At 59.8% G+C, this 24,827-nt stretch overlaps 2 protein-coding genes across 7 annotated transcripts; one reads left to right on the top strand and one right to left on the bottom strand.

Annotated features, from left to right (window-relative positions):
- The first annotated feature begins 225 nt into the window (after positions 1 to 225).
- On the top strand, positions 226 to 15,755 carry PSD (pleckstrin and Sec7 domain containing). Its single transcript, XM_028511855.2, has 17 exons — positions 226 to 357; positions 1,569 to 2,305; positions 2,562 to 2,664; positions 3,144 to 3,504; positions 4,240 to 4,680; positions 5,858 to 6,052; positions 6,217 to 6,297; positions 6,504 to 6,616; positions 7,261 to 7,319; positions 7,413 to 7,502; positions 11,356 to 11,399; positions 12,803 to 12,993; positions 13,075 to 13,145; positions 13,255 to 13,412; positions 13,580 to 13,724; positions 14,004 to 14,147; positions 14,949 to 15,755. Exons 2-17 carry the CDS (start codon positions 1,652 to 1,654, stop codon positions 15,177 to 15,179), a joined length of 3,081 nt encoding a protein of 1,026 aa, XP_028367656.1. The 5' UTR covers positions 226 to 357; positions 1,569 to 1,651; the 3' UTR covers positions 15,180 to 15,755.
- A 70-nt stretch (positions 15,756 to 15,825) lies between these two features.
- On the bottom strand, positions 15,826 to 23,461 carry NFKB2 (nuclear factor kappa B subunit 2). Of its 6 annotated transcripts, XM_028511852.2 has the most exons (23): positions 23,357 to 23,461; positions 22,006 to 22,098; positions 21,643 to 21,724; positions 21,484 to 21,524; positions 21,150 to 21,248; positions 20,915 to 21,066; positions 20,569 to 20,675; positions 20,320 to 20,478; positions 19,916 to 20,020; positions 19,703 to 19,788; positions 19,474 to 19,612; positions 19,108 to 19,236; positions 18,777 to 18,986; positions 18,556 to 18,697; positions 18,070 to 18,184; positions 17,753 to 17,966; positions 17,442 to 17,611; positions 17,247 to 17,349; positions 16,980 to 17,131; positions 16,782 to 16,851; positions 16,440 to 16,612; positions 16,202 to 16,313; positions 15,826 to 16,103 (listed from the first exon to the last, which is right to left on the bottom strand). In XM_028511852.2, exons 2-23 carry the CDS (start codon positions 22,024 to 22,026, stop codon positions 15,979 to 15,981), a joined length of 2,706 nt encoding a protein of 901 aa, XP_028367653.1. In that variant the 5' UTR covers positions 22,027 to 22,098; positions 23,357 to 23,461; the 3' UTR covers positions 15,826 to 15,978. The 6 variants fall into 6 exon arrangements, with proteins under 6 accessions (XP_028367653.1, XP_028367652.1, XP_028367654.1 ...); XM_028511851.2 differs by lacking the exon at positions 23,357 to 23,461 and having other exon boundaries at positions 22,006 to 22,333; XM_028511853.2 differs by lacking the exon at positions 23,357 to 23,461 and having other exon boundaries at positions 15,826 to 16,100; positions 22,006 to 22,325.
- Between the last annotated feature and the right edge of the window lie 1,366 nt (positions 23,462 to 24,827).

Here is a 24,827-nt window from a genome sequence, read left to right as displayed (position 1 = left end):
GACGTGGACACGATTGGGGTGGGGCACGTGAGGATTGGGGAGCAGAACCAGGGGTTCCGTACGTCATCCCCCTCGTCAGGGGCGGGTCTCGGGTTGGCGGGAGAGCCCAGAGGAGACCCAACGTCCAGAGGGGGGGGGTCAGCCTCCCAGGCTCAGGGCCCTGGGAGAGGGCGGGGGGTTGGAGGGGTGGGATTAGCTCTGCCAGAGCTGCGCTTAGGGAGGAGGAGGGGGGGACTGAGAGGCGGGCGGGCGGGCCTGGAGAAAGCGGGAGCAGGCGAGAGCTGCGCTACCTTCACAGCTGAGCTGGGCCCAGCCTCTCCCCTGCCTCTCCTCGGCCCCAGCTCCAGGCGAGCAGTGGTGAGTACTGAGGCAGCCTGAGTCCCGGCTGCGCTGGGATCATGCTGGGGCCCCACTGAGCTTTAGTAACCCGAACCGCTGGGTTGCTTCTCCTGACCTCTGCCCTTACCCTGCATTGCCACCAGAGGCCCCTGTACCCCTTTATGGTCCTTCCTGGGCTGGACAAAATCGCACCCTTGGGGGAAGAAGGGGAGGAGAGGGGTCTGGTGCAGCCTCCCTCTCCAGAGACCGTGGATTGGTGGGGGTTGGGAGAGAGGGTGTGTGTGCCCCCTTAGGCATGGGTGTGAGTGTGCATCTGTGTCTGTGACTGTGACCAGCAGGTCTCTGTATCTGACATGCCTGTGTGCCTGTGAGCATTGGAGAGTGAGGGCCCCTGCATGTATATTTGGGTATCTCTTTGTGTGTTCCTGTTCGATGACAATGTGTGTGTAAAACAAGCATGTGCCTTTCCATTACACACATATTTGTTATGACTGTGAGAGTGTGTGAGGGTGTGTCTTCGAGCAGTGTGTGCCTGTGTCTGTGCGTACTGGAACGTGTAGCCCGTGCATGTGTATTTGTCCTTACGTATGTGTGTGCGTGACTGTGTGTGCACCTGTACTAAGAGCAGAAATATCCCTTTCCTATTTATCATGTATGTATCAGAGGCAGTGGCCTCTGTCCAGGTCTTTTTCCTCCCGTTTACCCTATGCCTCTCAGCCCCTTGTGGTCCTTAGATAATCCCCCTCCCCCAGTTCTCCTTTCTTCTCTTTCTGGGAATCTGGATTGGGGCCTCTACAGAGGAAATGCAGGGGACTCATGACTGAGTGATAGTGCTGGCTGGCTGGCTGACACTCCTGGGCCAGAGGGTGGGGTACCAGCCTTTCCCTTCCCCCACCAGAAGTAGCTCCAAAATGCCACAGGGACTCTGGGCTTGCTCAACTTCTAAAATAGCTTCCTCTCTCCTCCCAGGGTGATGCTCAGGGCCCCCAAGCAGAAGGAGAGGATCCAGGGGCTGTTGTGGGGGGGACAATCTTTTCTTCTCAGGCCTCCATGCAAGTAGCCCAAGCAGGAGGCCTGATCGTCCCCAGGGGTGGGATCAAGGATGCCATCAAGGTGGGCTAGGCCCCTGGTGTTCAGTGGCTCCAGGCAGCTTTCCCCTCCGTGTCTCTGCTCTGCTGCCTGTCCAACTCCCTGGCAGTTCACCCCCTGCACCCCTTCCTCTCTTGCAGGCCTGTCTGAAGAGCATGCTGCCCCCTCACTCCCCGCCTGGCCTCGCCATCCCTGCCCCCCCAGCCTGACCCCCGGCCCCAGCATGGCCCAGGGTGCCATGCGCTTCTGCTCGGAAGGTGACTGTGCCATCTCCCCGCCACGATGCCCGCGTCGCTGGCTCCCCGAAGGCCCTGTGCCCCAGAGTCCCCCAGCCAGCATGTATGGCAGCACAGGCTCCCTGCTACGGCGGGTGACAGGTCCAGGTCCCCGAGGCCGGGAACTGGGACGTGTGACAGCACCCTGTACACCTCTGCGTGGCCCCCCTTCACCCCATGTTGCTCCCTCACCCTGGGCACCCTCTTCACCCACTGGGCAGCCTCCTCCAGGGGCCCGGAGCTCTGTGGTCATATTTCGCTTTGTGGAGAAGGCCAGCGTGAGGCCACTGAATGGGCTACCTGCTTCCGGAGGCTTGAGTCGGAGCTGGGACCTGGGGGGGCTCTCTCCTCCCAGGCCCACTCCAGCCCTTGGGCCTGGCTCCAACCGGAAGTTGCGGCTGGAGGCATCCACTTCAGACCCGCTCCCAGCTGGAGGAGGCTCAGCTCTGCCTGGCGGCCAGGGCCTTCCACAGGGGCCACCAGCCCAACCTCAGGTTGGGGCGGATGGCCTTTACTCCTCCCTCCCCAATGGGCTGGGAGGGCCCTCTGAGCACCTGGCCACATTATTCCGAGGACCTGCTGACACTGGACTCCTGAACCAGGTATGCGACCTCCCTTGGGCTCCCCGGGACCCCAGAGTCCCAGTGAAGGGACAAGACTTGGCTCCTTGGCAGTTTGGGGCCCATGGGCTATTCATCGGATCCTTCAGTCTGTCCTTTTCTTGCCTTTATGCTTGTCCCTCTGTCTCTGCACCTCCATCTCTGTCCCTGTGTGTTTTTCTTTGTTTCTGCCCCACGTTCTTCGGACGTCTGCCTTTATCTCTGGGTGTCTGTGTCTACCTCTCCCTCCTCGGCTTAGGCGGACACCTGGTCCTCACCCCGGGAAGTCTCCTCTCATGCCCAGAGGATTGCTCGAGCCAAATGGGAATTTTTCTATGGCTCCTTGGGCCCCCCCAGCTCAGGTAAGTCTGGGGCCTGAGGTAAGGGGGATGGGACAGGCCTTCTCCACAGCAGCTGAGGTGTGGTAGGGGCCTTCCTTTAAACCTCCCCCAGCCCTTTCCTGGGCTCCTGAGTCAGCTGATGCCTCTCCAGGCTGAGAGCTTTCCATCTGTGTTGGGGGGGAGGGTTTGGGGGATGGCCCCTGGGTTGGGCACCTGCAGGAAGAGAAGTAGTGGAGGGATGGGATGGCAGGGTATGAAGGGGCAGAGAAGAGGCTGATCTCCCTCAGGCCCCTCAGAACTGTCTCACAAGAACTTGATTTGAAATGGGCTCCACTGGTACCAGGAACAAGCCGTGTTTGTAGCAGGAGGAATGGCGGCTAGGACAGTGAAAAAACTTCTTGCCAATATGCGGCAGTAGGGAGAGTTCCTTCCTAGGACAGAGTCAGGATGGGAAGCTGACCTGGATAACCTCCTGACCAGGATGCCTGTGCACACTGCAGGTGCTAAGCCCCCAGAGCAGGCCCCCCCATCTCCACTTGGGGTGGGCTCCGGGCAGGGCTCTGGGGTGGCTGTGGGGCGAGCAACCAAATACTCCGAGACGGACCTGGACACGGTGCCCCTGAGGTGCTACCGCGAGACCAACATCGATGAAGTGCTGGCCGAGCGGGAAGAGGCTGACTCAGCCATCGAGAGTCAGCCCAGCTCTGAGGGCCTGCCTGGTACTGCCCACCCACCTGTCCCGAGGCCCGGCCCACGCCTCGGTCCTCGTCCCAGCCTGGGCAGTGGCAATGAGGATGAGGATGAGGCAGGTGGGGAAGAGGATGTGGACGACGAGGTGTTTGAGGCCTCGGAGGGGGCCCGGTGAGTGGGGGAGTGGGAGAGGAAAGTGTCTTGCTCCTTCCCACTGGCCCGGAGGCAGAGCTGGGCTCAAAGGGACTACGGGAGAGATGAGGGTGGGGTTGGGAGGGTGGGGGCCCAGCTGGTGGTGCCAATAGGGCAGCATGGCAGGAAATTCTGGACAGAGGCCTGGCAGAATACTGGGACGATGGGGGCCTCAGCAAGAGCCCAGGAGGAGAGAGGCAGCCAGGACAGAGGAGAGAAGGGGTTCTAGGGAAGGGTGGGGCTGAGGGAGAGGCCAGAGGCCAGAACCAGGCCTGGCGGTGTGGGAGCATCAACGCAGATCCTAGGTCTCAGTGGGAAAGCGGGGAGATGGAGTGGGGGCTTCCCCCTCCACCTCACACCCCGCTGCAGCCTGGAGCCTCATCTTCTTCTCCTAAGATGCTGCCAGAAATAGAAATGGGCTGGCAGGAAGGGAGAGGATCAGGGAGAAGGAGGGGAAAGGGAGATTAGCAGGGAGGCAGAGAGAAAGGGGATTGGGTGCTGGGGGTGCGTAGAGACAGAACACTCCACAGGGCACCAACAGCTTGCAGAACCTGTGGTAGGGAGCCCCTATCCAGGCAGCTGTTTTTAGGGGGCCGGGGGCCTGTGAAAAGGAGATGATAATCCCCCTCACAGAGTCAATGTAAAAGTCCAAAGAAATGCTACCTGAGAGCTGTCCACGGGGCCCCTGATCAGAGATTCTCCCTGTCCCTGTAGGCCGGGCACCCAGATGCCTCAGCCAGGGCCTCGCAAGTCGCCTCTGCCCTTCCTACCTGGGACCAGCCCTTCAGCTGACGGGCCTGACTCTTTCAGCTGTGTGTTCGAAGCCATCCTGGAGTCACACCGGGCCAAGGGCACCTCCTACACCAGCCTTGCCTCACTGGAGGCCCTGGCCTCGCCTGGCCCAACCCGCAGCCCCTTCTTCACCTTCGAGCTGCCGCCCCAACCCCCCGAGCCCCGGCCTGACCCCCCTGCTCCTGCCCCACTTGCCCCTCTTGAACCAGATTCTGGTACCAGCTCTGCTGCCGATGGGCCTTGGACCCAGAGAGGGGAAGAAGAGGAGGCAGAGGCTGCAGCCAAGCAGGCCTCGGGGAGGGAGCCCCCTAGTCCCTGCCGCTCAGAGGACAGCTTTGGGCTGGGGGTGGCACCCCTGGGCAGGTGAGTGGTTCCTTTGGTTTCTCAGACCTAAGGCCCCTGGGGCTTCAGGAGCAGCCGTTCCGAGGGACAGAGCCTCAGTGTAGAGAGGTGGTTTATATTACTGACCCCTGGAAGGGGTGGTTAGGGCATGCAGATGCCCTGTTTTCCCACTTGGAGGACTTTCCCCTGGCTATGGGGGAGGGGGCTTACAGCCTGCCCCCTTGGTCTCAGATCCAGTGACTTGAGAAACCATGATTCGGAATCGAAGGATACCCAAGGAACACCCCCCTCTCTCTCCAGGAGGGCCCTTCCCTCCCCAAACATAGCCTCCAGCCTGCTTAGAATTCATGTGACCTTTCCCCCACCCAGCCTGGAGGCTTCTCCCAAAGATGCAGCCGCCAGCCTCCTATCACCTCCCTCCTGTGCCACCTCCCCCTCCAATCAGGCGTCTCTCACCCTTCTCCAGGAAGTCCATTCATCAGTCTAACCTTTCTGTTCTCCCTTCTGCCAGCTACCCTCTCAGTCATGGAAGCCATGGCAACAGGAGGGGGAGGCCAGGGAGACAGGGTTGCCTAGCAACAGGAGTTTCCGGCCTCTGTCTCTGGGTGACAGGTGGCTATGCAAGGAGAGCAGCTGGGGTGGGAAGGGAAGGAGAGGAGGAGATGGGAGATGAGGGGGAGCCCTTTGACCCCCAGGCCCCTCTACTCCAGAGCCTCCTTCTTTGTGGGCAGCAGAGAACAGCCAAAGAGGAGGCTTCTCTCCCAAAAAGGCGGGAGGAGGAGAGACAAGAGCAGTAAGGTGTGCCCACTGCCCTCAGATCTTTGCCCATCCACCGTTCCTCCCTGACAGCCTCTCTGTGCCACCCTTGTCCGTGTTCTCAGGGACAGAAGACTATGTTCTGGGTAGGGTCAGTGTGGCGATGGGAAACCTGTGGCTGACAGCAAACTTAGGGAGCCTCGGGGAAGCAGCCAGGTCTCCCACAGTAGTAAGGTGGGTGTGGTCAGACTAGAGACAGGACTTGACACTGAGAGGTGGCAGTGATGGAGGGGACCTGTACGGTCTTCTCTCTGGAGAAAAGAAAATGTCTTCCCCATGTGCCGGTCTCCCCTTCTCTGTCCTCCTGGTCTGGGGACCGAGGAAGGGTCTGGATGGCCCTGGAGAACCTGCGCACCTCAGAGCTGATGTTCCGCCCCGGCAGTGAACCACCCTTGAGCCAGCTGGTGTCTGACTCCGACTCCGAGCTGGACAGCACGGAGCGGCTAGCCCTGGGGAGCACGGACACCTTGTCGAATGGGCAGAAAGCAGACCTGGAGGCTGCGCAGCGTCTGGCTAAGAGGCTCTACCGACTAGACGGCTTCAGGAAGGCTGATGTGGCTCGGCACCTGGGCAAGAAGTAAAGGCACCGGGCTGGGAGGGAGGAGGGGGGAAGGGAGATGCATCTGCGGGCAGCACCTCCACACCTCCTCTACCTAATGCCCCAGGTTTCGAGGTAACCCCCCACTTGGCCCCCTGACACACCCCCTTGAGATTCCACCCATCTCTCTGCCCTGCCCACAGCAATGACTTCAGCAAACTTGTGGCTGGAGAGTACCTCAAGTTCTTTGTCTTCACGGGCATGACTCTGGACCAAGCTCTCAGGTGGGTGTTGAGCCGCCTGACAGCAGCCCCAGCTCTCCAGGCCTGGGGTGCAGGGCCTCAGCTCTGCCTCCTCCGGGCCCCTGCACCTCCCTGAGCTGCCCTGACACCACCCTTCCCAAGCTGGCTGGGCATGCGTGGTCAAGAGCCAGGGCTCCCTGGGAAGGGGAGCTTTGTGTGGGGTGACATGCTCCTTTCCTCCTCCTCAGGGTGTTTCTGAAGGAGCTGGCCTTAATGGGCGAGACCCAGGAACGGGAGCGTGTGCTGGCCCACTTCTCCCAGAGATACTTCCAGTGCAATCCTGGAGCCCTGTCCTCAGAGGGTGAGGAGGCCAGGGGCAGGGCTTCCCGGCTGGTCGCTGAGGCGAAAGGGCGCTGTGTGTGTGGGTGGGCGCACGAGGATGTGTGCAGGAGTGAGCGAATGCACGAGCTCGTGGGACTGTGAGCGTGTCTGTGTGCAGACTGTGCTGACGTGGCTGCGTGGACATGGAACTGCGCGTGAGGGCAGGTATCCTGTTAGGGTCCAGCCAGCGTGTGTTGTGAAGAGGCAGGTGGCAGATGTGTTTGCATGCCAGCGTTCACATGTATGTGCAGAACAGTGCTTGGCGTGAGTAGGGATTCTTTTTGGCCGCACCGGTCTGCATAACTGCACGAGGCCCACTTGTTTGTGCGCACACAGAGACACAGGCATGTGGGTGTTGGGGGGCAAGCAGTGGGCAGCCCCAGCACCTGAGAAAGCTAGGGAGGGTGGCCTAGAAAGAGAGTGAGGTCCCTTCTGAGAGAGCTGATGAAAGAGAGAAGTCTTTGGTTGGGGAACCGTTCACAAATGGGCTTCAAGACTTGCAAAAGTGTGGTTACGGCCCAAGGGGTTCGGAAAGGGGGCGGGGAGGGGCTGGGAGTCTGGAGAAGGTAGCTGGGGTAAGAGTCCCTCAGAGGTGGTGGAGGCTGAATGTCAACTCTACTCTAGACGGTGCGCACACGCTGACCTGTGCCCTCATGCTACTGAATACGGATCTCCACGGCCACGTGAGTGGGGTCTGGCGGGACGGCGGAGCCTGGAGAACAGACCCTGCCCAAAGACTTCCAGGTTCACCGGCCTCTCTCTGTTCCCTCACTTAGAACATTGGGAAGCGCATGACCTGCGGAGATTTCATCGGGAACCTGGAGGGCCTCAACGAAGGCGGCGACTTCCCCAGGGAGCTGCTCAAGGTGGGGGGCGGGGCAGGGTACAGGTACCTGGAGGGGAGAATGGGGGACTTGTCAGCGGTGTCCGAGGAAGGCGAGGTGAGGGGCCTGGCAGGCCCCCAGCTCACACCTCGGGAGTCTGGACTCTTGCAACTCAAGGCTGGGTACCACCCCTTCCCCATAGCCTCACAGGCAGGCTCCCCAGAACATGCGCACTGGCGTGCAGTGGCGGCTGCGCACAGCTGGGGGAGGGGAGGCGGCTCTCGAAAACGCGTGATCTGGCAGCCCCGGGGCCCTGCATTTGTCTTCATCAGTACTCCTCCTCCTGTGTTCGCTGAGGATGGGAGGGGTCCCTGCGTGGGGTGGGGGGCACACAGGTATACCGCTTGCCTTCTTTGCCTCCACTGCCCCACCCCAGGCGTTACAGTCACAGAGGCCATCCTGGTACCACTGAACAGGAGGCACCGGAGGAGGTATAGGGGCCTGAGAGGGACAAAGGCTTTTCCAAGTTGTGGCAGAAAGCTAGCGCCAAACTGGGACTAGATACTGTGTTTCTGGCTCCCTGGTACGCAGGCCCCATCCCAGGCCCCTGGAGGGGTTGGTTACCGTGGGGCTGGTAGGATGGGAGGAAGAGGGGCATCCGGGGCCTGTGGGCTCTCTCCCTGATTGGTGATGGTTTCATTCATGGAGCTGGACTCACTTGAAACCCCCAGGGTTGGCAAAAGGGTCTGTGGGCCACCACATAAAAATGACTCCATAGAAGTGTCCTTGGGCTTGTCTGTGAGCTTGGGCTGTGGTGGATTGCTGAGTTTGGGGGTGTATCTGAGTGGGGGTGTCCACTATGAGTCGGGGGTATGCTTGATTTGAGTCCTATATGTATGATTTGGGGTGTCGGCGAATCAGGGGGGTTTGTCTGTGCTTGGTGTGCTTGTGCTTTAGGGCTGTGATTTAGAGTGTGCCTGAGTTGGGGTGTAGGTTGGTTGTTTACGTGGTTGGGGTGTACGTCTAAGAACTGGCTGTCTTATGGCTTGTGCCTGTGAGCCGAGAGTGTATGTGAGTTCAAGACTGTGACTTTCGAGGCATGCATCTGGATTTGTAGTGTCCACGAGCTGGGGCGAATGAGAATTGGTGCATCTGCTTGGCTGGGATGTATGTTTGTAAACTGGGGTGTGCGTTACAGGAGTTGGGGAGGTATCTGCGGTTCAATGAGTTGGATGAGACCAGTGCTATTCCAAGGCTTCCTGCGTCCAGCGCCGCCGTCTAGCCTCGAGGCAGATCCTGGCTCAGTAAAAAAAAGGGCCGCCAGGAGGCGTTCGGCCTCTGCTCAGCCTTTCCCCGAACCCTGCCTGACGAGGAAGGAGGGAGCTCTAGACCCTACGGGTCCGCCTACCTTCGCAGCACCCGCCTACCCCGTGGAGGGGCTCCCAGCGCCGAGCCCAGCGCAGCCCGCCCCCACGCAGGTGCTGCTCGCCAGCCTCTCTGGGCCCCTCCCCCGTGGAGGCGCTCCCGCCAGCGCCGCCGAAGGGGGCCCCCCTTTCGGTCCGACGCCTCCATTTTGCGCCGTCCCCGCCCCAGCCTTCGCCCTCCCCCTCCCCCCTCCCCTCCCCTCCCCTCCCTTCCCTTCCCTTCCCCTCCCCTCCCCTCCGGTCGGCGCCCCCCTCCCGCTCGCCGAGCTGCAGAGCCGCCAGAGCCGCCAGCGCCACCGCTGCCGCCGCGCGGTGCTGCGTTGGTGGGAGCCCGGCCGGGCTGCTCGCTCGGGCTGTCGGGGAAGCCGTCCGCGGGCCGTCCGGGCCGAGGGCGGGCGGGGGCATGGCCGGGGGCCGCGGCGCGCCGGCCGGGCCAGCATGATCGGCGTCAACAGCATCCACAGCAGCGCCGGGCGGCTGCGCTCGCGCTCGCTGTGTTCCGTGCGCTACGGGCGCACCCACCGCGGCGCCGAGACCCTGTGCTACGGCTGGCCGCAGCGCTCGCGCAGTCTCAAGCCCGTGCTCTACACCGACCTGGTGGTCAGCCGCCTGCAGAGCCGCAAGAAGAAAAAGGCGGTGAGGGCGTTGGGGCTGCGGCCCACGCCAGAATGTGGGGGGACGGAGGAGGTTGCCGAGGGCTGCGTGGCTGAGGGGGCGGCTGGAGGGAGGCACCTTAGGCAGCATGATGGGGGGGCGGACATCGCTGGGGCTGAGGGGGGAGCCCAGCAGGGACGGAGCCATGGGTAGCCAGGGGTGGGCAGGGACTGGAGAGGGGAGAGCACAGACCCTCTGACCAAGGTGGGCATCTTGAACGGAAGGGCCTTTGGGTCTTCTAGATGGGTGCATGACTTCGGGTTCACAGATGGGGTTCAGGACTTTGAAAGGATGCTGTGGTCGGGGGGGTTGGCAAAAGGGGTGAACTGGAAGGCTGGAGAAAAGGATTGCAGGTTGGATGTCCATGGCCACTTCAGCTCCCTGGCCAGGGAGTTGAAGGGTGAGGGTTTAGAGTCCACGCTCCGCTGGGTTTGGGCTGGGTGTGTGCTGGGAAGCTGTGTGTGCTTAAGCCTGGGTTGTGCTGTGTGTGGGGGGGTGGAGGCTGTGGGGTGTACTCAACCCTGGACAGGGTGTGCCCATGTGGTCTGTTTGGCATGGCGGCAGCGGGGAGTGAGCGAGTCTGAGGCCTTGGTGTGTTGGGGGGTGGCTGTGTCCCATCACAGAGAAGGCGCCGACGTCACCACTTCACCCAGCTCACACGCAGACAGCATCACATGCCACACGCTTAGCCCAACACGCACATGCTGGGGACACACCCACTCACAGACAGGCTTCGGGAAGCAGCCCCACAGTGGGAAGCACTGGTGTGGACCCGCGCTGCAGGCCACTCCCGAGAAGAGGGGTGTCCTACGCTACTAGCCCCTTCTCTCCTCTGACCACCCCCAAAACCCAGGCCATCTGTACTGAGGGGAAGTGACTGGTTCAGGAACTCACAGGGAGTTTGGGGTGTGCAGGGTTTGGAAGCTAAAACTACTGCTTTAAAAAAACTTAAAAATTTTTAATGATTTTCAGAGAAGGAGAAGAAGTGGGAGAGAAAGAAACAAGCATCCATTTGTTGTTCCATTCATGTATGCGTTCCTTGGGTGGTTCTTGTATGTGCCCTGAGGGGGCATGGAACCTGCAACCTTGGCGTGTGGGGTGATGCTGCAAACAGCTGAGCTACCCGGCCTTTTAAACTAGTGCTCACAGCCCGCCAACATGAAGTGTGGGAGTGGGCTGGGGGCCGGACCCCCCTGCTGCTCGGCGTGGTGAGGCAGTCTGGGTTAGGGGTGGGTCTCAGCCTGTCCCGAGGTTGGGAGCCAGAGAATGTTCTCATTAGCCAAGGAAAGTGGGGGTGACAGAGGAAGTGCCCATTCCTGGGCCTCAGTGTCCCCGTAAGCTCTGTGTGGTTTCACCCTGGGAACAAGCATCCGTTCGGGAAAAGGAGAGTGTCTTGGGCTGCTCGTCTCTGTTTCCTCCGGAGCCATGCTTCTCCCACCCGAGAGCCGAGCAGGGCCCCCTCTCAACAACAACAGTAAAGACGGCAGCAGCGGCTGCCATTTACCGTGCAGCGATCATGTGCCAGGATGCCCTGTGCTAGCTGCTTGCCTTTTGTGAGACCTGCGTTGCTGTGTCTGTTCTTCCCCATGGATACTTGCTTAAAGTCCTGCAGCCGAAGTGGCAGAGCTGGGGCTGGGTCTCTGTACTCAGTCCTGCATCCTGTGTTCTGGGTCATCACAGCCTGCTGCCCTCTCCCCCAGTTCCGTCTCCTCCCCCAGGTTGAGAGGGAGGGCTCCGAGCTCTGGCACTTGGGTAAATGGGGTGCACCTTCCCCCAGGACTGACCCACACCACCCTGATTTGTTCCTCCCTCCCCAGGCCTTGTACAGCTCCATCAAGAATGAAAAATTGCAGTGGGCCATGTGAGTCCTGGGGATGTGTGGTGGGGGGCAGGGCTCTGGGGGAGGGCTGCCTGGGGAAGTGGAGGGAGCAGCGGGGAGCGGTGGTGGGCTCTGTGTCCTGGGACTGTGGGGCAGGGGCGGTAGGTGAGGCTGGGAGAGGCAGTGCAGCAGCCTCACTTCCTTCTTTGGAGATGCCCGCTTGGACTTGGAGTTCTGTGTCTTGTCTCTGGGTGGGTTGTTATGACAAGCTGGGCTGGGGTGAGTAGCCACTGTCATCCTGCCTGAGAGGAGGGGCACTGAAAAGGAGGTCCCTTGGCAACCCTGTGGGAAAGCAGCAGTCTCTGGCAGCAGGGCCCTGAACCAGTAGTGTGAGAGCCGCCTCTTGGGTCCTGGAGAGCCCATAGTGTCACAGAACAAGGGACCACGTTGTCTGCTCTTACAGTGTCAGTGGAGGTGACCCAGAGTCAGTCTTGGAAGGGTCCAGTCCGGGAGAGAAGGTCCAATTTTAGCCTTGGTCCCCCAGTCTGAGGGTAGAGCCCTCATCCAGACAGTGCATAGATCGCTCATGCTTTTTGGTATTTGCGAGTCCAGTCGCTGCTGGAGCTCCCAGCAGGTGGGGGAGCTCCCAGCCGAGGCAGAGCTTAGCACTGGGGCAGCGTGCAGGGAGAGCTTCTCTGAGGATTGGGCCTTTCCGGGCAAGCCTTGAAAGAGGGGGAGCATTTGTTTGGGAAGAGGAAGTGGGAAGTTGGTATTTGGGAGGCAAACCCCAGGGTGGCTGGAATGAGTGTGGGGTGGGGCGGCCGAGAGCTGGCGGGCCAGTTGGAATGGAGGGCGGAGAGCGTGTTGGCAGGGATGTATTACAGGCTGCATGTGGGAGGCAGTAGGGAGCTTGCAGGTTCTTGAGCAAGGAGTGACCAGACAGAATCACACTTTTTCGATGGCACGTGCCAGAGCCTGCAGACCAGGATGTACTAGGAGACCACCAGGAAGCAGCTGCTTCTGCCACCCTTTAGCCAGCAAGCCGTGAGCTGCTGCTTGGTGAGGCTGAGACAGCTGAGTCAGACGTGGGTCTGTCCTGGTGGAGGAAGGTGTGAGGTTTGGAGGGGTGTGTGTGTGTGTGTGCGTGCGCAGAAATGGAGAGGATGGGGCTGGTTACAGGTGAGGGGAGGAAGGGGCAGACCTGGCGCTACCTGTGGAGCGCTAACCTTCGGGAGGGGCCATGCTGCTTCAAGGAGCCCTGGTCTGAGGTGGGAGCCATGGCTCCAGGTGCCTCAGGTGGGGGGCCACACCCTTCAAGAGCGGCAGTCCCCCCACCCCCAGCTCTGCAAACACCGGAGGAGTTTTCCTGGGTGGGCAGAGGCCAGGATCGAAAGGGGGGTGTGTGGCTTCATAGCCAGCCCCCTCTGAGGTGATCACACCTGCAGAGACGAGGAGGAGCTGAGGCGCTCTCTGTCTGAGTTGGCCGACACCAACCCCAAGGTCATCAAGAGGGTCAGCGGGGGCAGTGGCAGCGGCTCCAGCCCTTTCCTGGACCTCACTCCCGAGCCCGGGGCCGCCGTCTACAAGCACGGGGCCCTGGTGCGAAAGGTGCACGCAGACCCCGACTGCAGGAAGAGTACGTGTCCTGATGGGTCCGGGGGATGGGTGGGAGCGGGCCCGTCCCAGTCCTCCTGTGACCTGTCTTCCTTCCCCCCAGCACCTCGGGGCAAGCGGGGCTGGAAGAGCTTCCACGGGATCCTCAAGGGCATGATCCTCTACCTGCAGAAGGTCCGGGGCCAGCCCAAGGGGTGGGGGCTGAGCTCCCTCGGGAGCGTGTGGCTGGGTTGGGCAAGGCCAGGCTGGGGCTGTGGCCACGAAAAAATGGGCACCCCCACAGGAGGAGTACCAGCCTGGGAAGGCCCTGTCGGAGGCGGAGCTGAAGAATGCCATCAGCATCCACCACGCGCTGGCCACTCGCGCCAGCGACTACAGCAAGAGGCCCCACGTCTTCTACCTGCGCACGGCCGACTGGCGGGTGTTCCTCTTCCAGGCTCCGTGAGTGCCTCGTCCTGCCCACCTCAGACCCCTTCTGTCCACTCCCAACTTGCTCCCCCTTGTCCCCGGACCAATTTTTCCTCCTCAGGCCAAATCCCCAGCCAGGACTGGCAGACCTGGGCAGGCACCCTGGCTCCAGGTCCCAAGTAGCTGTGCTGTGTCCTTAGGAGCCTGGAGCAGATGCAGTCCTGGATCACTCGCATCAACGTGGTGGCCGCCATGTTCTCTGCACCCCCCTTCCCAGCTGCGGTTAGTTCCCAGAAGAAGTTTAGCCGCCCTCTGCTGCCTAGCGCTGCAACCCGCCTCTCTCAGGTACTCCCAGCTCCGACCACCTGGCCGGGGGCTGGAGCAGGGCAGGCCTGGCATATGGCACTCGACTGCGGGCTACAGTTATGTAGATGTCCCTGCACCAGGACACTGGTCAAGGGTCAGGGGTGGTGGCAGTGGAGGCTGAGCCTCCAGTCCACGGGCCATGCTGTGAATCCAGATATGGCACTTCATTCATCTTAGGGAAGGGACACTTAAATAAAACCTGCACAGAAGTACTCTGTGTGCTAGAGAAACCCTGACCATGCTCCCTCTGGCCTCCAGGAGGAGCAAGTGCGGACCCATGAGGCCAAGCTGAAGGCCATGGCAAGTGAGTTGCGGGAGCACCGGGCTGCGCTACTGGGTAAGAAGGCCCGGGGCAAGGAGGCCGAGGAGCAGCGGCAGAAGGAGGCCTACCTGGAGTTTGAGGTGAGCCTCCCTGGGCACCTCTCTCCATTAGCAGGACCTGCATGTCCCAGTATAGGCTCAGACTAGTGGCTGCGGGTGTGGACTCAAGAGTGGGACCAGCTGGGTGACCAGGGCAGGTTACTTCCTGTATTTTGCCGTGTATAGTGCACACTCTTTTGCCCAAATTTTTGAGAGAAAAATAAGGATGCGCATTATACGTGGGTAATACTATTTCTGTATCTGTACACGTTTTTAATTTTTATTTACGCTTATGCATTCAAAGTGTAACCCTAAAAAACAATGATATCCATACGCAAAACAATACCCTGGAATATAATTGGTTTTGTTTCTAAATATAAATAATTGAATTGAAAAATTAAAACGAAAGATTTTTTTTCCCTGAAAGTTTGGGCCAAAAACGCAGGTGCTCTTTGCATACGGGAGCACATTACACGCGCCAAAATGCAGCGGTCCCTCTCAGCTTTAGTTTCCGCTCTGTGGGACAGCGAGAGTATTCTAGACTCACAGGGGTCATGACGTGAGACGTCTGCAAAGTGCTCCGTTTTCCCGGCTCTGGTAAAGGCCCGAGAAACTCTGGCTGTTAAAATTGGCCGTCCTGAGAGGGCCCGAGGAGGGCCCCCAAACCTACTAGGGGACTGTGTCACAGTCTTTGGGGGCTTCAGAAGTGGGCCGGGACCTGTCATCTCCCAGCCTTCTTCAGAGGCCCTCCCCGGTCCCTGCGGGGTAGACGCGGGGTGGGAGGGGCAGGGGGCAGGGGGCAGGGGGCGCAGGGCTGGCTCACCGCCCCGCCCTCTGCCTCAGAAATCCCGCTACGGCACATATGCAGCACTGCTTCGGGTCAAGCTGAAGGCGGGCAGCGAGGAGCTGGACGTGGTAGAGGCGGCACTGGCCCAGGCCGGGAGCACGGACGATGGAGCCCCCCCACTTCACTCCAGTCCCTCCCTGCAGCCCAATACCTCCAGCCAGCCCCGGGCTCCGTGTCATGGCCCAGAGCCTCGGGCAGGGGCAGGCAGCGGGCGGCGGAAGCCCTGAGCTGGGAATGGCAACGTGTGGGGGGGTGTCCACTGGACACCTGCATGACACGGCCCTGCCTGAGCCCGGGCCGGCCTCGGGCCACCCGAGGGCCCCTCAGCCCAGGGCCCTACCGCGCCGGACGCGGTGTCCGGGGCAGCGCAGGGCTAGGGCGTGGGCCTCGGGAGCCTAGGCCGAGGGCCCCTCTGAGACCCCCTTTTTGTGATAATGTTTTGCACTTTTTTCGTACTAGGGGCTGGGGCAACAGGGGCCAGAACCCCTGGACTTTCGATGCTTTTTTTTGGCGGGGGAGGCCTGACAACATTTCTGCTTTCTGCTGAGACCACCCTCACCCCCGACACCAGCAACCCCCCTCCGTCCTGGGGCCTCGCTCAGACACGGGCCAGGAGTTGGGGGTGCGCTGGCTTTCCTTCCTCCCTCTCCAAGGGCTCCCCTCTCTGCTCCCAGAGGCGGAGGGACGGGTCCATGCCCAGGCCCTCAGACACAGGCCGGGACAGCACGGCCTTGCTTTTCCTCCTTCAGTGGGCCCTGCCCTTCATACAGCCTCCACCCCCATTAAAACTGCTCTGGACTTGCTGGCCGGACTTCCTTTCCTCTCCAGTGCCTAGCTTGGGGCCAGTGTAGGACAAGTCACAGAAGGGCGCCGTAAGTTGGGGAGGGGGTAAGGCTCCCCCCTTTCCCATGAGAATCCTTTATTTACCCCAAATGAGGGGTGGACATGGGGTGTTAAATAAGGACTAGAGTAGGTCGGGATGCTGTACAGAGGGGCCCAGGAAGGGGGCTGGTGAACGACGGCAGTTCAGTGCACCTGAGGCTGGGGGTGCCCGTGGCAGAGCCCTTCTGGAGGCTCGGGGGGTGAGCCTAGCTTCTCGGCCTCCTGTTCCACTGACTGGCTCCCGTACGCACTGTCCACTTTCACTTCTCCTGGGGGAGCGGACACAAGGAGGGGGACAGGGAAGAGTCAAGGCCTCGGGTCTCCCACCCTGTAGGCCCAGATGATCTTCTAGGTAGGATCCCTTTACCTGTGCTGGGCAGTTTGTCTCGAGCCTCGGGGCCCCTCAGCAGCCTCACTCCCTCCTCTAGGCCCATGTCAGACAGAGCTTCCAGCAGGCCTCCCAAGTTCCCACCAGCCAGCTGGAGAGAAGGAAGAGGCATGAGCACCAGAGTTACAGTTAGGATGTGGGGGTCAGGAGCCCTGGGGCCAAGGAAGCACCTGGGATCTGAGATGGGGAAAGCAGCTCGGGGACAGGGCCAACTGACCTTGTAACTGCGCAGGAGGCTACCGCTGGGCGAGGCTGTCTTTCGATACGTGTCCACCAGACTGCGCAGCCCGAGCCGCTCTGCCAGCTCAGCCCAGCTGCCCTGAGCTTCTGGCCCATCTAGCAGATGCTCCAGGTTCTGCAGGACTGTGTCCTCGAGTGGCAGCTCTGGCCCTGAGGGGGACACACACACACAGATGTGCCCATCACCTCCAGACATGGGCACCGGTACCACCCTTCCCCCACGGCCATCTCTCGGACAGGGCATCTCCCTTCCGAGGCTCTGAGGAAGAGACCTGTGTGAGCAGGGGGCTGGGAGCCAGGGTGAATGAAGAGATCTCACCTGCACAGCTGGGCGGGGTCAGGGAGCGTGCCATGGTGTCCTGAGCAGCATTTAGCAGCAAGGTCTTCACCTGGAGAGACAGCCTCGGCCTTGACTCCTCCCACCCCAGTCCTTAAGCCCAGGTACCAGATACTCTGGGTCCCACCCTAAGCCCAGATGCCCCGTTCCCTGGTACTTCTAGTCCCAGGCTGGCCTCACCTTGGTGCTGCGAGTGAGGTCAACAGGTGTGTGGCCCCGGAAACTGCTTTGGGTGCCCCTCTCAGGCTCCTCAGAATCTGAGTCGCTACCGGAGGTGGGGGGCGAAGGCAGGGGGCACAGGGGCTCCTCGTTCTCTGCGTGTATGTCGGCACCTAGGGGATGGAGGTGCCACGGGGGCTCACATTCAAGACTGCAAAGTGGGGGGGCTGGGAGGCACCTCTCTTCTCCTCCCCATCGTGTTCACACGCCCCTGAAGGTGAGACTGACCAGCCTTCAGGAGGAGGCGGGTGAGGGTCGGGGATCCCAGTCCAGCTGCCAGGTGTAGAGGTGTGTTTCCCGCAAAGGTGCGAGCATTCACGTTGGCGTGGAGCTGTGGGTGCAAGGGAGTGGTCAGTCATGGCGCCACCTGCCTGGCTGCCCCGCTGCCTTCGTCCTGGGTCCCTCCACAGTCCTCATTCTCACCTTGGTGACCAGATGGGTGACCAACCGCAGCTCCTCCATCTCTGTGGCTAGATGCAGGGCTGTCCGGCCCCCCTGCCGCTCAGCAGCCTCCACTTCAGCCCCACTGTCCACCAGCAGATCCAGGCACTCCAGGCTTCGGGCACGGACCGCCAGGTGTATTGGGTACAGCCCTGAGGACAGAGGATACTCTCCTTACACCTCTGACTCCCTGAGCAGCTGACATCCACACCCTATGTCCACTCTGGGCACTGAGCAGTTACCCTCCCTGGCCCCTACCCTCGCCCCTGACCTAGATGAGGTGAAGAACTCACCCTCAAAGTCTGGCATGTGCAACAGCTGGGACATGGTGGGAACCCCGCTCCGCAGTAGTGCACCCAGCAGGTCGGGGGCACTGGCACCTGCCCGCAGCGCCAGGTGCACCGCTGAGTCTCCATGCCGGTCCAGTAGTGCTGGGTCTGCGCCTACCTGCAGCAGGAAGCTCACCACGCTGGTCTGCCCAGTGATCACGGCCAAGTGCAAGGGTGTCTGGGGATGTAGGCAAAGTGAGCCAGGACTGCCCACCCACCGCCTAGACCCACTTGCCTTCCCACTTCCAACCCTCAGCCCCTCACCAACAGGGGCCCCTAACCTGGTGCAGATGGTTGGTGAGGTTGACCACACCGAGGTGCCGAGCATGGTAGATGACATGGGCTATCTGCTCGATGACACTGGTCTGCCCGTGAATTATGGCCAGGTGTAATGGCCTGCGGGTTGGGGAGGGAGACTCTGGTTTAGCGTGCCTAAAAAACTCACAGCCTTCACAGTCTGCTTGAGTGAAGGGTCTCCCTCAAGCAGAGGAGCCTGCTAAGCCTACACGTCTTCAAGGGCAATGCAGCATCTGAACTTTATCCCTCCTGAGCACATTTTGAAGTAGACAAACACTATTATTGTGCCCCTTTAACACTTGACAAAGCTGAAGATTGGTATCAAGTACCTTGAACAGTACTAGTACATCACGAGCTCGCACTTGAAAGCGGGTCTGTTTAACTCCAGAGCACCCCACGACCTACCACGGAGGGAACTCCGTCTCGGACCCAACCCTGGGAGCCGGCTTCCCCGCCACCCGCCCACCTACGTGTCTCCGTTCTCGTCCTGCGCCGTCAGCAGGTGGCGCTGTCCCGCCAGCAGCGCGCGCGCGTCTGCCGTGACGCCGTAGTCGAGCAGGGCTTGGGCGCTGCGCTGCGCCAGGCCGAACAGGCGTGCGTTGTACTCTCGGGCTGTGGGCGACAGGGGGTGTGAGCACGGATAGGTCCGCCACTCCCAGTGCACCGATCCCCCGAATTCCGGGGGCTATACCTTGTTGTAGCAGCTCCGGAGTGTGCGGTTTGCTTTGGGGGGTCTCGGGGGACGCGCTGGGTTCTGCTGCTTCCTCCTCGGCATCCCCGCCAGACGCCCTGGCGGCCATCTGCGCCCCGCCCCCGCCTCCCGGATAGCAGCCCATTGGGGCCGCGCCGGACTGGTAGGGGCTGTAGGCCAAGGAGGAGGGGAAAAAGCCGAGGCTGCCACCTGTGGAGACAGGCAGTTGGTGGGAAGGAGTCATCAGCCAGAACTCTCCCAGATCACCTCCCCCACTTCTCTTTCACCCCTCCCTCCTCTATCGCCCTTCTTGCCACCAGCCCTCTCTCACCTCCTCCTCCAGCTCCTCCATAACCCCCTGCCGAGCCTCCAGAGCCTCCGCCCATGTGGGAGCCACCACCAAAGGGCTGGGAGAAGGTGGGCAAGGCTTTCCTCCGCTTCCGCTGCACCTCCTCCTTGTCTGGAGGCAGAGGGAAATGAGATGTTAGAACCCCAACTCGTGGGCCATTCAACAGCCCTGTCCCCAGGTTGGTATAATCCTTTCCCCCAAAACCTTCAGGCTGGCTCTTAGGGACCACCTCTTCCTGGGACCTTCCCCACTCCTCACTTGACTCATGGGTACCCTGATCTAGTTCTTGGGACTTTCCAGCCCAGCCCCCACCCTACAGCCCCCCTGGGATCTTTAGGCCAGCTCCACCTTCCACCAGAGGGTAATAGGTGAACTGTTTGGAGTCAGAGACGTCCCCCCCACGCTTGCGTTTCAGTTGCAGGAACACAGTTACAGGGCGCTCAATCTTCATCTTGTGATAGGGAGGCGTCCGGAACACAATGGCATACTGAGAAGGAGAACGTAAGGCATCATCTAAGGCATCATCGAGGCCTTGGCCTAGATGGGCCCCCCAGCCCTGGCTGTGTTCCTAGGGTACCTGTTTATGAACGTCTGTGGGAGAGAAGTCCCCAAAGGCCTGCCATCCATTCTCGTCATCCTCATAGAACCGAACCTCAATGTCGTCTGCAGGGAAAACTGAAGTTTGGCCACAGCACCTAGTGGAGTCTCCAAGACCATCTGTCCCAAAGTTGCCCGGGCTCCCAGTCTTACACCCAGCACCCCTAGCTCCCAGCACTGGCTCCAGCCTCACCTTTCTGCACCTTGTCGCAAAGCAGATAAACCTCATCTCCACCCCGCACAGAGCCGGCTGTCTTGTCCATTCGAGAAATCTTCAGGTTTGAGGCCCCGGGAGACTCTGTGGAGGTGAGATATCAATTACTTGAGATGATGTAAGAGTCATGGCCCCACTGACGGAGACAGGCGCTTTCAGGCATCATCTGAACAACCCTAAGACATAAATAAACCACTGGTATCATTTACCCAAGACAGAAGAAGCCATACTCAGAGAGGGAACATGACTTGCTCAAGATCCTTCAGCTCATACATAGTGGGGCCAAGTTCCAACCCAGGCCTAACTGACTCCACAGCTTGAGGTTGCCTTTCATGTTCCCTCTGATACCCAGGTGTCGCGCCCCAGGTGGTGGAGATACTCACTGCTATCGTGGATGGGCTGGGAGATAACGGGCTTCAGGGGCAGGGAGAAGGAGCCGTCACTGGCCCGAAGGAAGGCTGAAAAGCGCAGCCGCACGATACTCAGGTCCATCACCTTCTTCAACTCCTTGGCCTCCTGCTCCAGCTCCCGCCGCTCAGCCTCTGCGTGGTGGGCACAGTGTGACCTCTGGGTTCTTCCTCCTCTACTCCTTCCATGACCACCTCCCAGGACTTCCTCCCTGCCCACCATACCCGTAAGGCCCTGGGGCCTGGAGCGGAGTCTCTGCCTCTGAAGTTTTTGTATCATAATCTCCATCATGTTCTTCTTGGTCACATGCAGAACGCCCAGGTTGTTAAATCTGGGTGGGGGAGGGAGAGTCAGAAGTATTGCAGGCGGTTCTTTCCTCCCAAGGCACCCGCCCCACCACTCTACTTCCTCTAGGAAGCTTTTCTGGTTTTTACTTGGGGCCTTGGGTTCTAGGGCCAACTTAAATCTGTCCCTTGGGTCAGATGCTAGGCTCAGAGAGGTAGGCTGGAGCCTAGGACTGGCAGACAACGAGGGGCATGCCAGTGGGAGCCAGGGGTAGGGGGCACCTACTGGGCAGTCATGTCCTTGGGCCCCACAGACACGGCGCAGACCCCCAGTTCCGAGCACTGCTTGCCCACCAGGCTGTGGGCGTGAGCACGAGGTGGGTCACTGTGTGTTACCAGGTCCACCTCGATCTTGGCTGGTCCCTCGTAGTTACAGATCTGGGAGGATAGAGGGTTGTCAGTAGTACCCTGTCAGTGATACACTGTCCACTATGCCACCCTCAGGCACCATCCTTGCTCACCTTGACAGTGGGGTAAGTCTTCCGGCCCTTTTCACTGGAGGCACCTGGCAGTCCTCCATGGGAGGGGCCTTCACAGCCATATCGAAATCGGAAGCCTCGCTGAAGGTCCCAGGGTAGAGTGACATTGTAGAGTGACCAGGAGAGATTACCCCCACCCCTACCCCAGAGCCAGCTACACCCCCCACCAGCAGTGAGCATAATAACTGGTTAGTGTCCGTCCTGAACCATGGCTATCCCAACCCAAAGTGGCTTCTGTGGTCAGTGACCCTCCCCATGGCCATCCAGCTACAACTACCCCATTTGCTCCCAAAGCTGAGCAGTTCCACTCACTCACCTGCTTAGGCTGTTCCACAATCACCAGGTAGGGTCCATCAGCTGAGGAGAAGAGGGGCCTTGCTGATCCAGGATCTCTGAGCCCCTCCCCAAAGCAGAAGGCACATGCTCCTCCCTCTCCCACCCTCTGAGGCAAGGGGAGGTTAAAGGATTTACTAACTTGTCTCTGGGGCAGGCTCCTTGGGCTCCATCATGGGCTGGTTGAATTTGAAATCATCATATTCAATGATGCCATCCAGACCCTAGTTTGGAGGCAGACGTGGCTGTCAGCTGATTCTGAGCCACCCCCAGGGCCCTCCAACCCCCAGCTCTCTAAGCCTCGGTAATCACCCCCTCTCCTCCTCATGCCCAGAGCTCCCATTAGAAGCAGTCTGCAGACAGAGAAACTAACAGGCAGGCTGAGATCATCTGAGGGCATTACAGGTGCAGGGGAGCAGAGGGGACTCCGGCCCACCGGCAGACAAGCAGACAAACACAATGGTGGGGCAGCCGACTGGCTTTGGGGCCAGGAGAAGTGACTCACTGGGCCGTAGCAACTCTCCATGTCTGTGGGCTAGGCCCAGTGCTGTCCGGTGGCTCTGGCCGGGTTCTCTTTCCCAGAGTTTCAGGCGTCCGCCTTAGGTAGGAGGGAGTGGCGGGAGAGAAACAGATCAGGTCCGGAGTGGGGGGAAAGGGGGGCCCAGATTTGGGGGAGGGTCGGATCTTCTCCAGCCACCCGTCCGGGTGTGGCGGGAGAGATCCGGTGGAGGGCGAGACCCAAAGCTGGGCTGGGCCGGGGAAGGAGCAGGAAAGTTAGAACAGCTTAGGAAAGTCCCGAAAATACCAAGGGGAGGCGGGGCCGGAGGGGGCGGGCCTGGAAATGACGCAACTGTCCACGCCCCTGCGGCGGGAGGGGCGCCAGGTCGGCAGTGGTCGGCGGACACCCTCAGCCTTTGTGGGAAGAGGGGCATCCAGACCCAGGGAAGCTCCGGTGGGAGTTAGGACCCCCTGCTCCCTCCAGGGCAGGTGTCGGGGACTAGAGGGTCTTTCGAGGCCCGGGGAGGCTCCTCGTCGTGGACGAGTCCCGCCTCCTACCCTCTTCCCCTCCCCCACCCAGGAGCAACCTTGGGATTTTCTACCCAGCGGGAGGCCATGGCTGATTCACCCGGGGGCTTTTGAGGGGACATTCCTGCTGTAAACTGGCCTTCTCCCCGAAGGCCTGTAGGCGGGGGCTCTTCCCATTGGGGGGCCCCGGGGTTCTGCCCCAAGAGCCAGTCTCTTGGGGCCTGGGGCGGCGTGGGGGGTGGGGAGGAAAGATGTCTCTCCCTGGGATGGACCCTTCTCCCCAAAACACGTCGACAGTGGTCGATTCCCACACCGCACCTGCTATGGGTGAACACGCCCCTGCCCCAGTCCCATAGTGTGTAGTACGTGTGTGTCTCTATCACAGATTTACAAGTGTATTTCGGCCCATGTGCTGGCGTGCGTGTTGTGTGTGCGTGGCATCAGCATGCGTGTGCTACAGGTGAGCGTCCTTAAACTTCTCAGTGTAAACACGTTTGAGTTAGTCTTGATAAGTAAGGGCACAAGTGAATATCTTTGAAGTTTGTGCGTGAACGCTATGGGTCCAGGCACCTGTGAACGGGTGAGCCTGTTTGCGTGTGTACATGTGTGCCAGTGTGAATACATGGACGATGCTGTGCATTCGCCCGCTACGTTCGGGTCCGCGTGTCTTTGTACAAGGATGTCGAGATGTGTATCCTGGTGTCCGTGTGCGTGCCCTGCGTTGTGTGTGCATATGCCGCTCTCCAGTCCTGGGGCTCCGTCAGTTACGGGCCCTCCTCCCGCCCTTCCCGGTGTCTCAGCCACCCAGGGGTCTGAACCCGGCCACTCACCGCGGCGGCGGCTCCGGTTCCGGCTTCTCTCCCGGCCCGACCCACCTCGGACAGGTCGTGACACCTCTTGGGTCACTCAGGCTCCGGTGGGGAAATCCCCGTTTCCGCCCCCGGGAGGGGGGAATTCCCGTGACGTTTCCCTACGTCACGCCCCCTGCCCTTTCTCTTTGGCTGAAAGTTTAACTCTGGACGCCCACAGCCAATCAGGAGTGACTAAGGCGTGTCCTTTAGGGGGAAAGTATTCGCGCAGCGCTGGGAGTGGAGGTGACTGTCCCGAGGCGCGGGCTCTCGCGGGGAGAACTGCTGGAGGCGCGATAAACTAAATTAGCGCAACCCCCGGCCCGTGGTCCCGACTCCAGAGTCCCACTCATCCAGGCCTGCTTCAAACAGCTGGCAGCCCCCACTGCTACTCGGCTAACGCTGTGGCTAACGCTTGGTCACTTCTGAAGCCGGGGAACCCCAAGAGGAAGCTGAAGGGCCCCAGCCTTCGGATCCCCCGCCTGGAGCAGGGCCCCGCTGCCGGGAAGAATTAGGGGGAAGAGGAAGGAAGTTGTTGTTGCAGTCGTCCCAGAGCGCCATCTGGCGGTCTCTCTGGAGCTAAAAGGAGACTCCGTAATCATCCTCAGTTTTTCTTTTTCTTTTTCTTTACATATATAGTTTATAAATACACATAATTGATATCAATTATATAATATACATAATTGATTATGCTATTACAGTTGTCCCTTTATTCCCTTGCACCCTACATACCGCCTCCCACCCGCTTTCCCTGCCTTTAGTTCATGTCCATGGGTCACACATATAAGTTCTTTGGCTTCTCCATTTCCTATACTATTCTTAACCTCCCCCTATTTTCTACCTACCATTTATGCTACTTATTCTCTGTACCTTTTCTCCCCTCTCTCCCGCTCCCACTCCCCTCCTGATAACCCTCCATGTGATCTCCACTTCTGTGATTCTGTTCCTGTTCTAGTTGTTCAGTTTTTGTTTTTGTATTTTTTAGGTTTGGTTGTTAATAGTTGTGAGCTTGTTGTCATTTTACTGTTCATAATTTTTATCTTATTTTTTGTAGATAAGTCCCTTTAACATTTCATGGGCCTGGTGATGAGGAACTCCTTTAACTTGACCTTATCTGGGAAGCACTTTATCTGCCCTTCCATTCTGAATGATAGCTTTGCTGGAGAGAGCAATCTTGGATGTAGGTCCTTGCTTTTCATGAATTTGAATACTTCTTTCCAGCCCCTTCTTGCCTGTCAAGTTTCTTTTGAGAAATCAGCTTATAGTCTTAAGGGAACTCCTTTGTAGGTAACTGTCTCCTTTTCTCTCACTGCTTTTCAGATTCTCTCCTTATCTTTAATTTGGCTAATGTAATTATGATGTGTCTTGGTGTGTTCCTCCTTGGATCCAACTTCTTTGGGACTCTCTGAAATTCCTGGACTTCCTGGGAGTCTATTTCCTTTGCCAGATTGGG

This window comes from Phyllostomus discolor, chromosome 5 (assembly GCF_004126475.2).
Source record: "Phyllostomus discolor isolate MPI-MPIP mPhyDis1 chromosome 5, mPhyDis1.pri.v3, whole genome shotgun sequence".
NCBI classification, from domain to species: Eukaryota; Metazoa; Chordata; class Mammalia; order Chiroptera; family Phyllostomidae; genus Phyllostomus; species Phyllostomus discolor.
This window is presented reverse-complemented; position numbering and strand designations above follow the sequence as displayed.

Excerpts from the sequence above, each read along its gene's own strand:
- PSD (XM_028511855.2), top strand. The coding sequence starts at position 1,652 with ATGGCCCAGGGTGCCATGCGCTTCTGCTCGGAAGGTGACTGTGCCATC. Across the intron at positions 6,298-6,503 it reads ACTCTGGACCAAGCTCTCAG|GGTGTTTCTGAAGGAGCTGG; the intron begins GTGGGTGTTGAG and ends CCTCCTCCTCAG. Across the intron at positions 7,503-11,355 it reads TCCCCAGGGAGCTGCTCAAG|GCCTTGTACAGCTCCATCAA; the intron begins GTGGGGGGCGGG and ends CTCCCTCCCCAG.
- NFKB2 (XM_036027216.1), bottom strand. The coding sequence starts at position 21,900 with ATGCCCTCAGATGATCTCAGCCTGCCT. Across the intron at positions 20,676-20,914 it reads CCCAAGGACATGACTGCCCA|ATTTAACAACCTGGGCGTTC; the intron begins GTAGGTGCCCCC and ends TCCCCCACCCAG. Across the intron at positions 18,698-18,776 it reads TCCGGAGCTGCTACAACAAG|CCCGAGAGTACAACGCACGC; the intron begins GTATAGCCCCCG and ends TGTCGCCCACAG.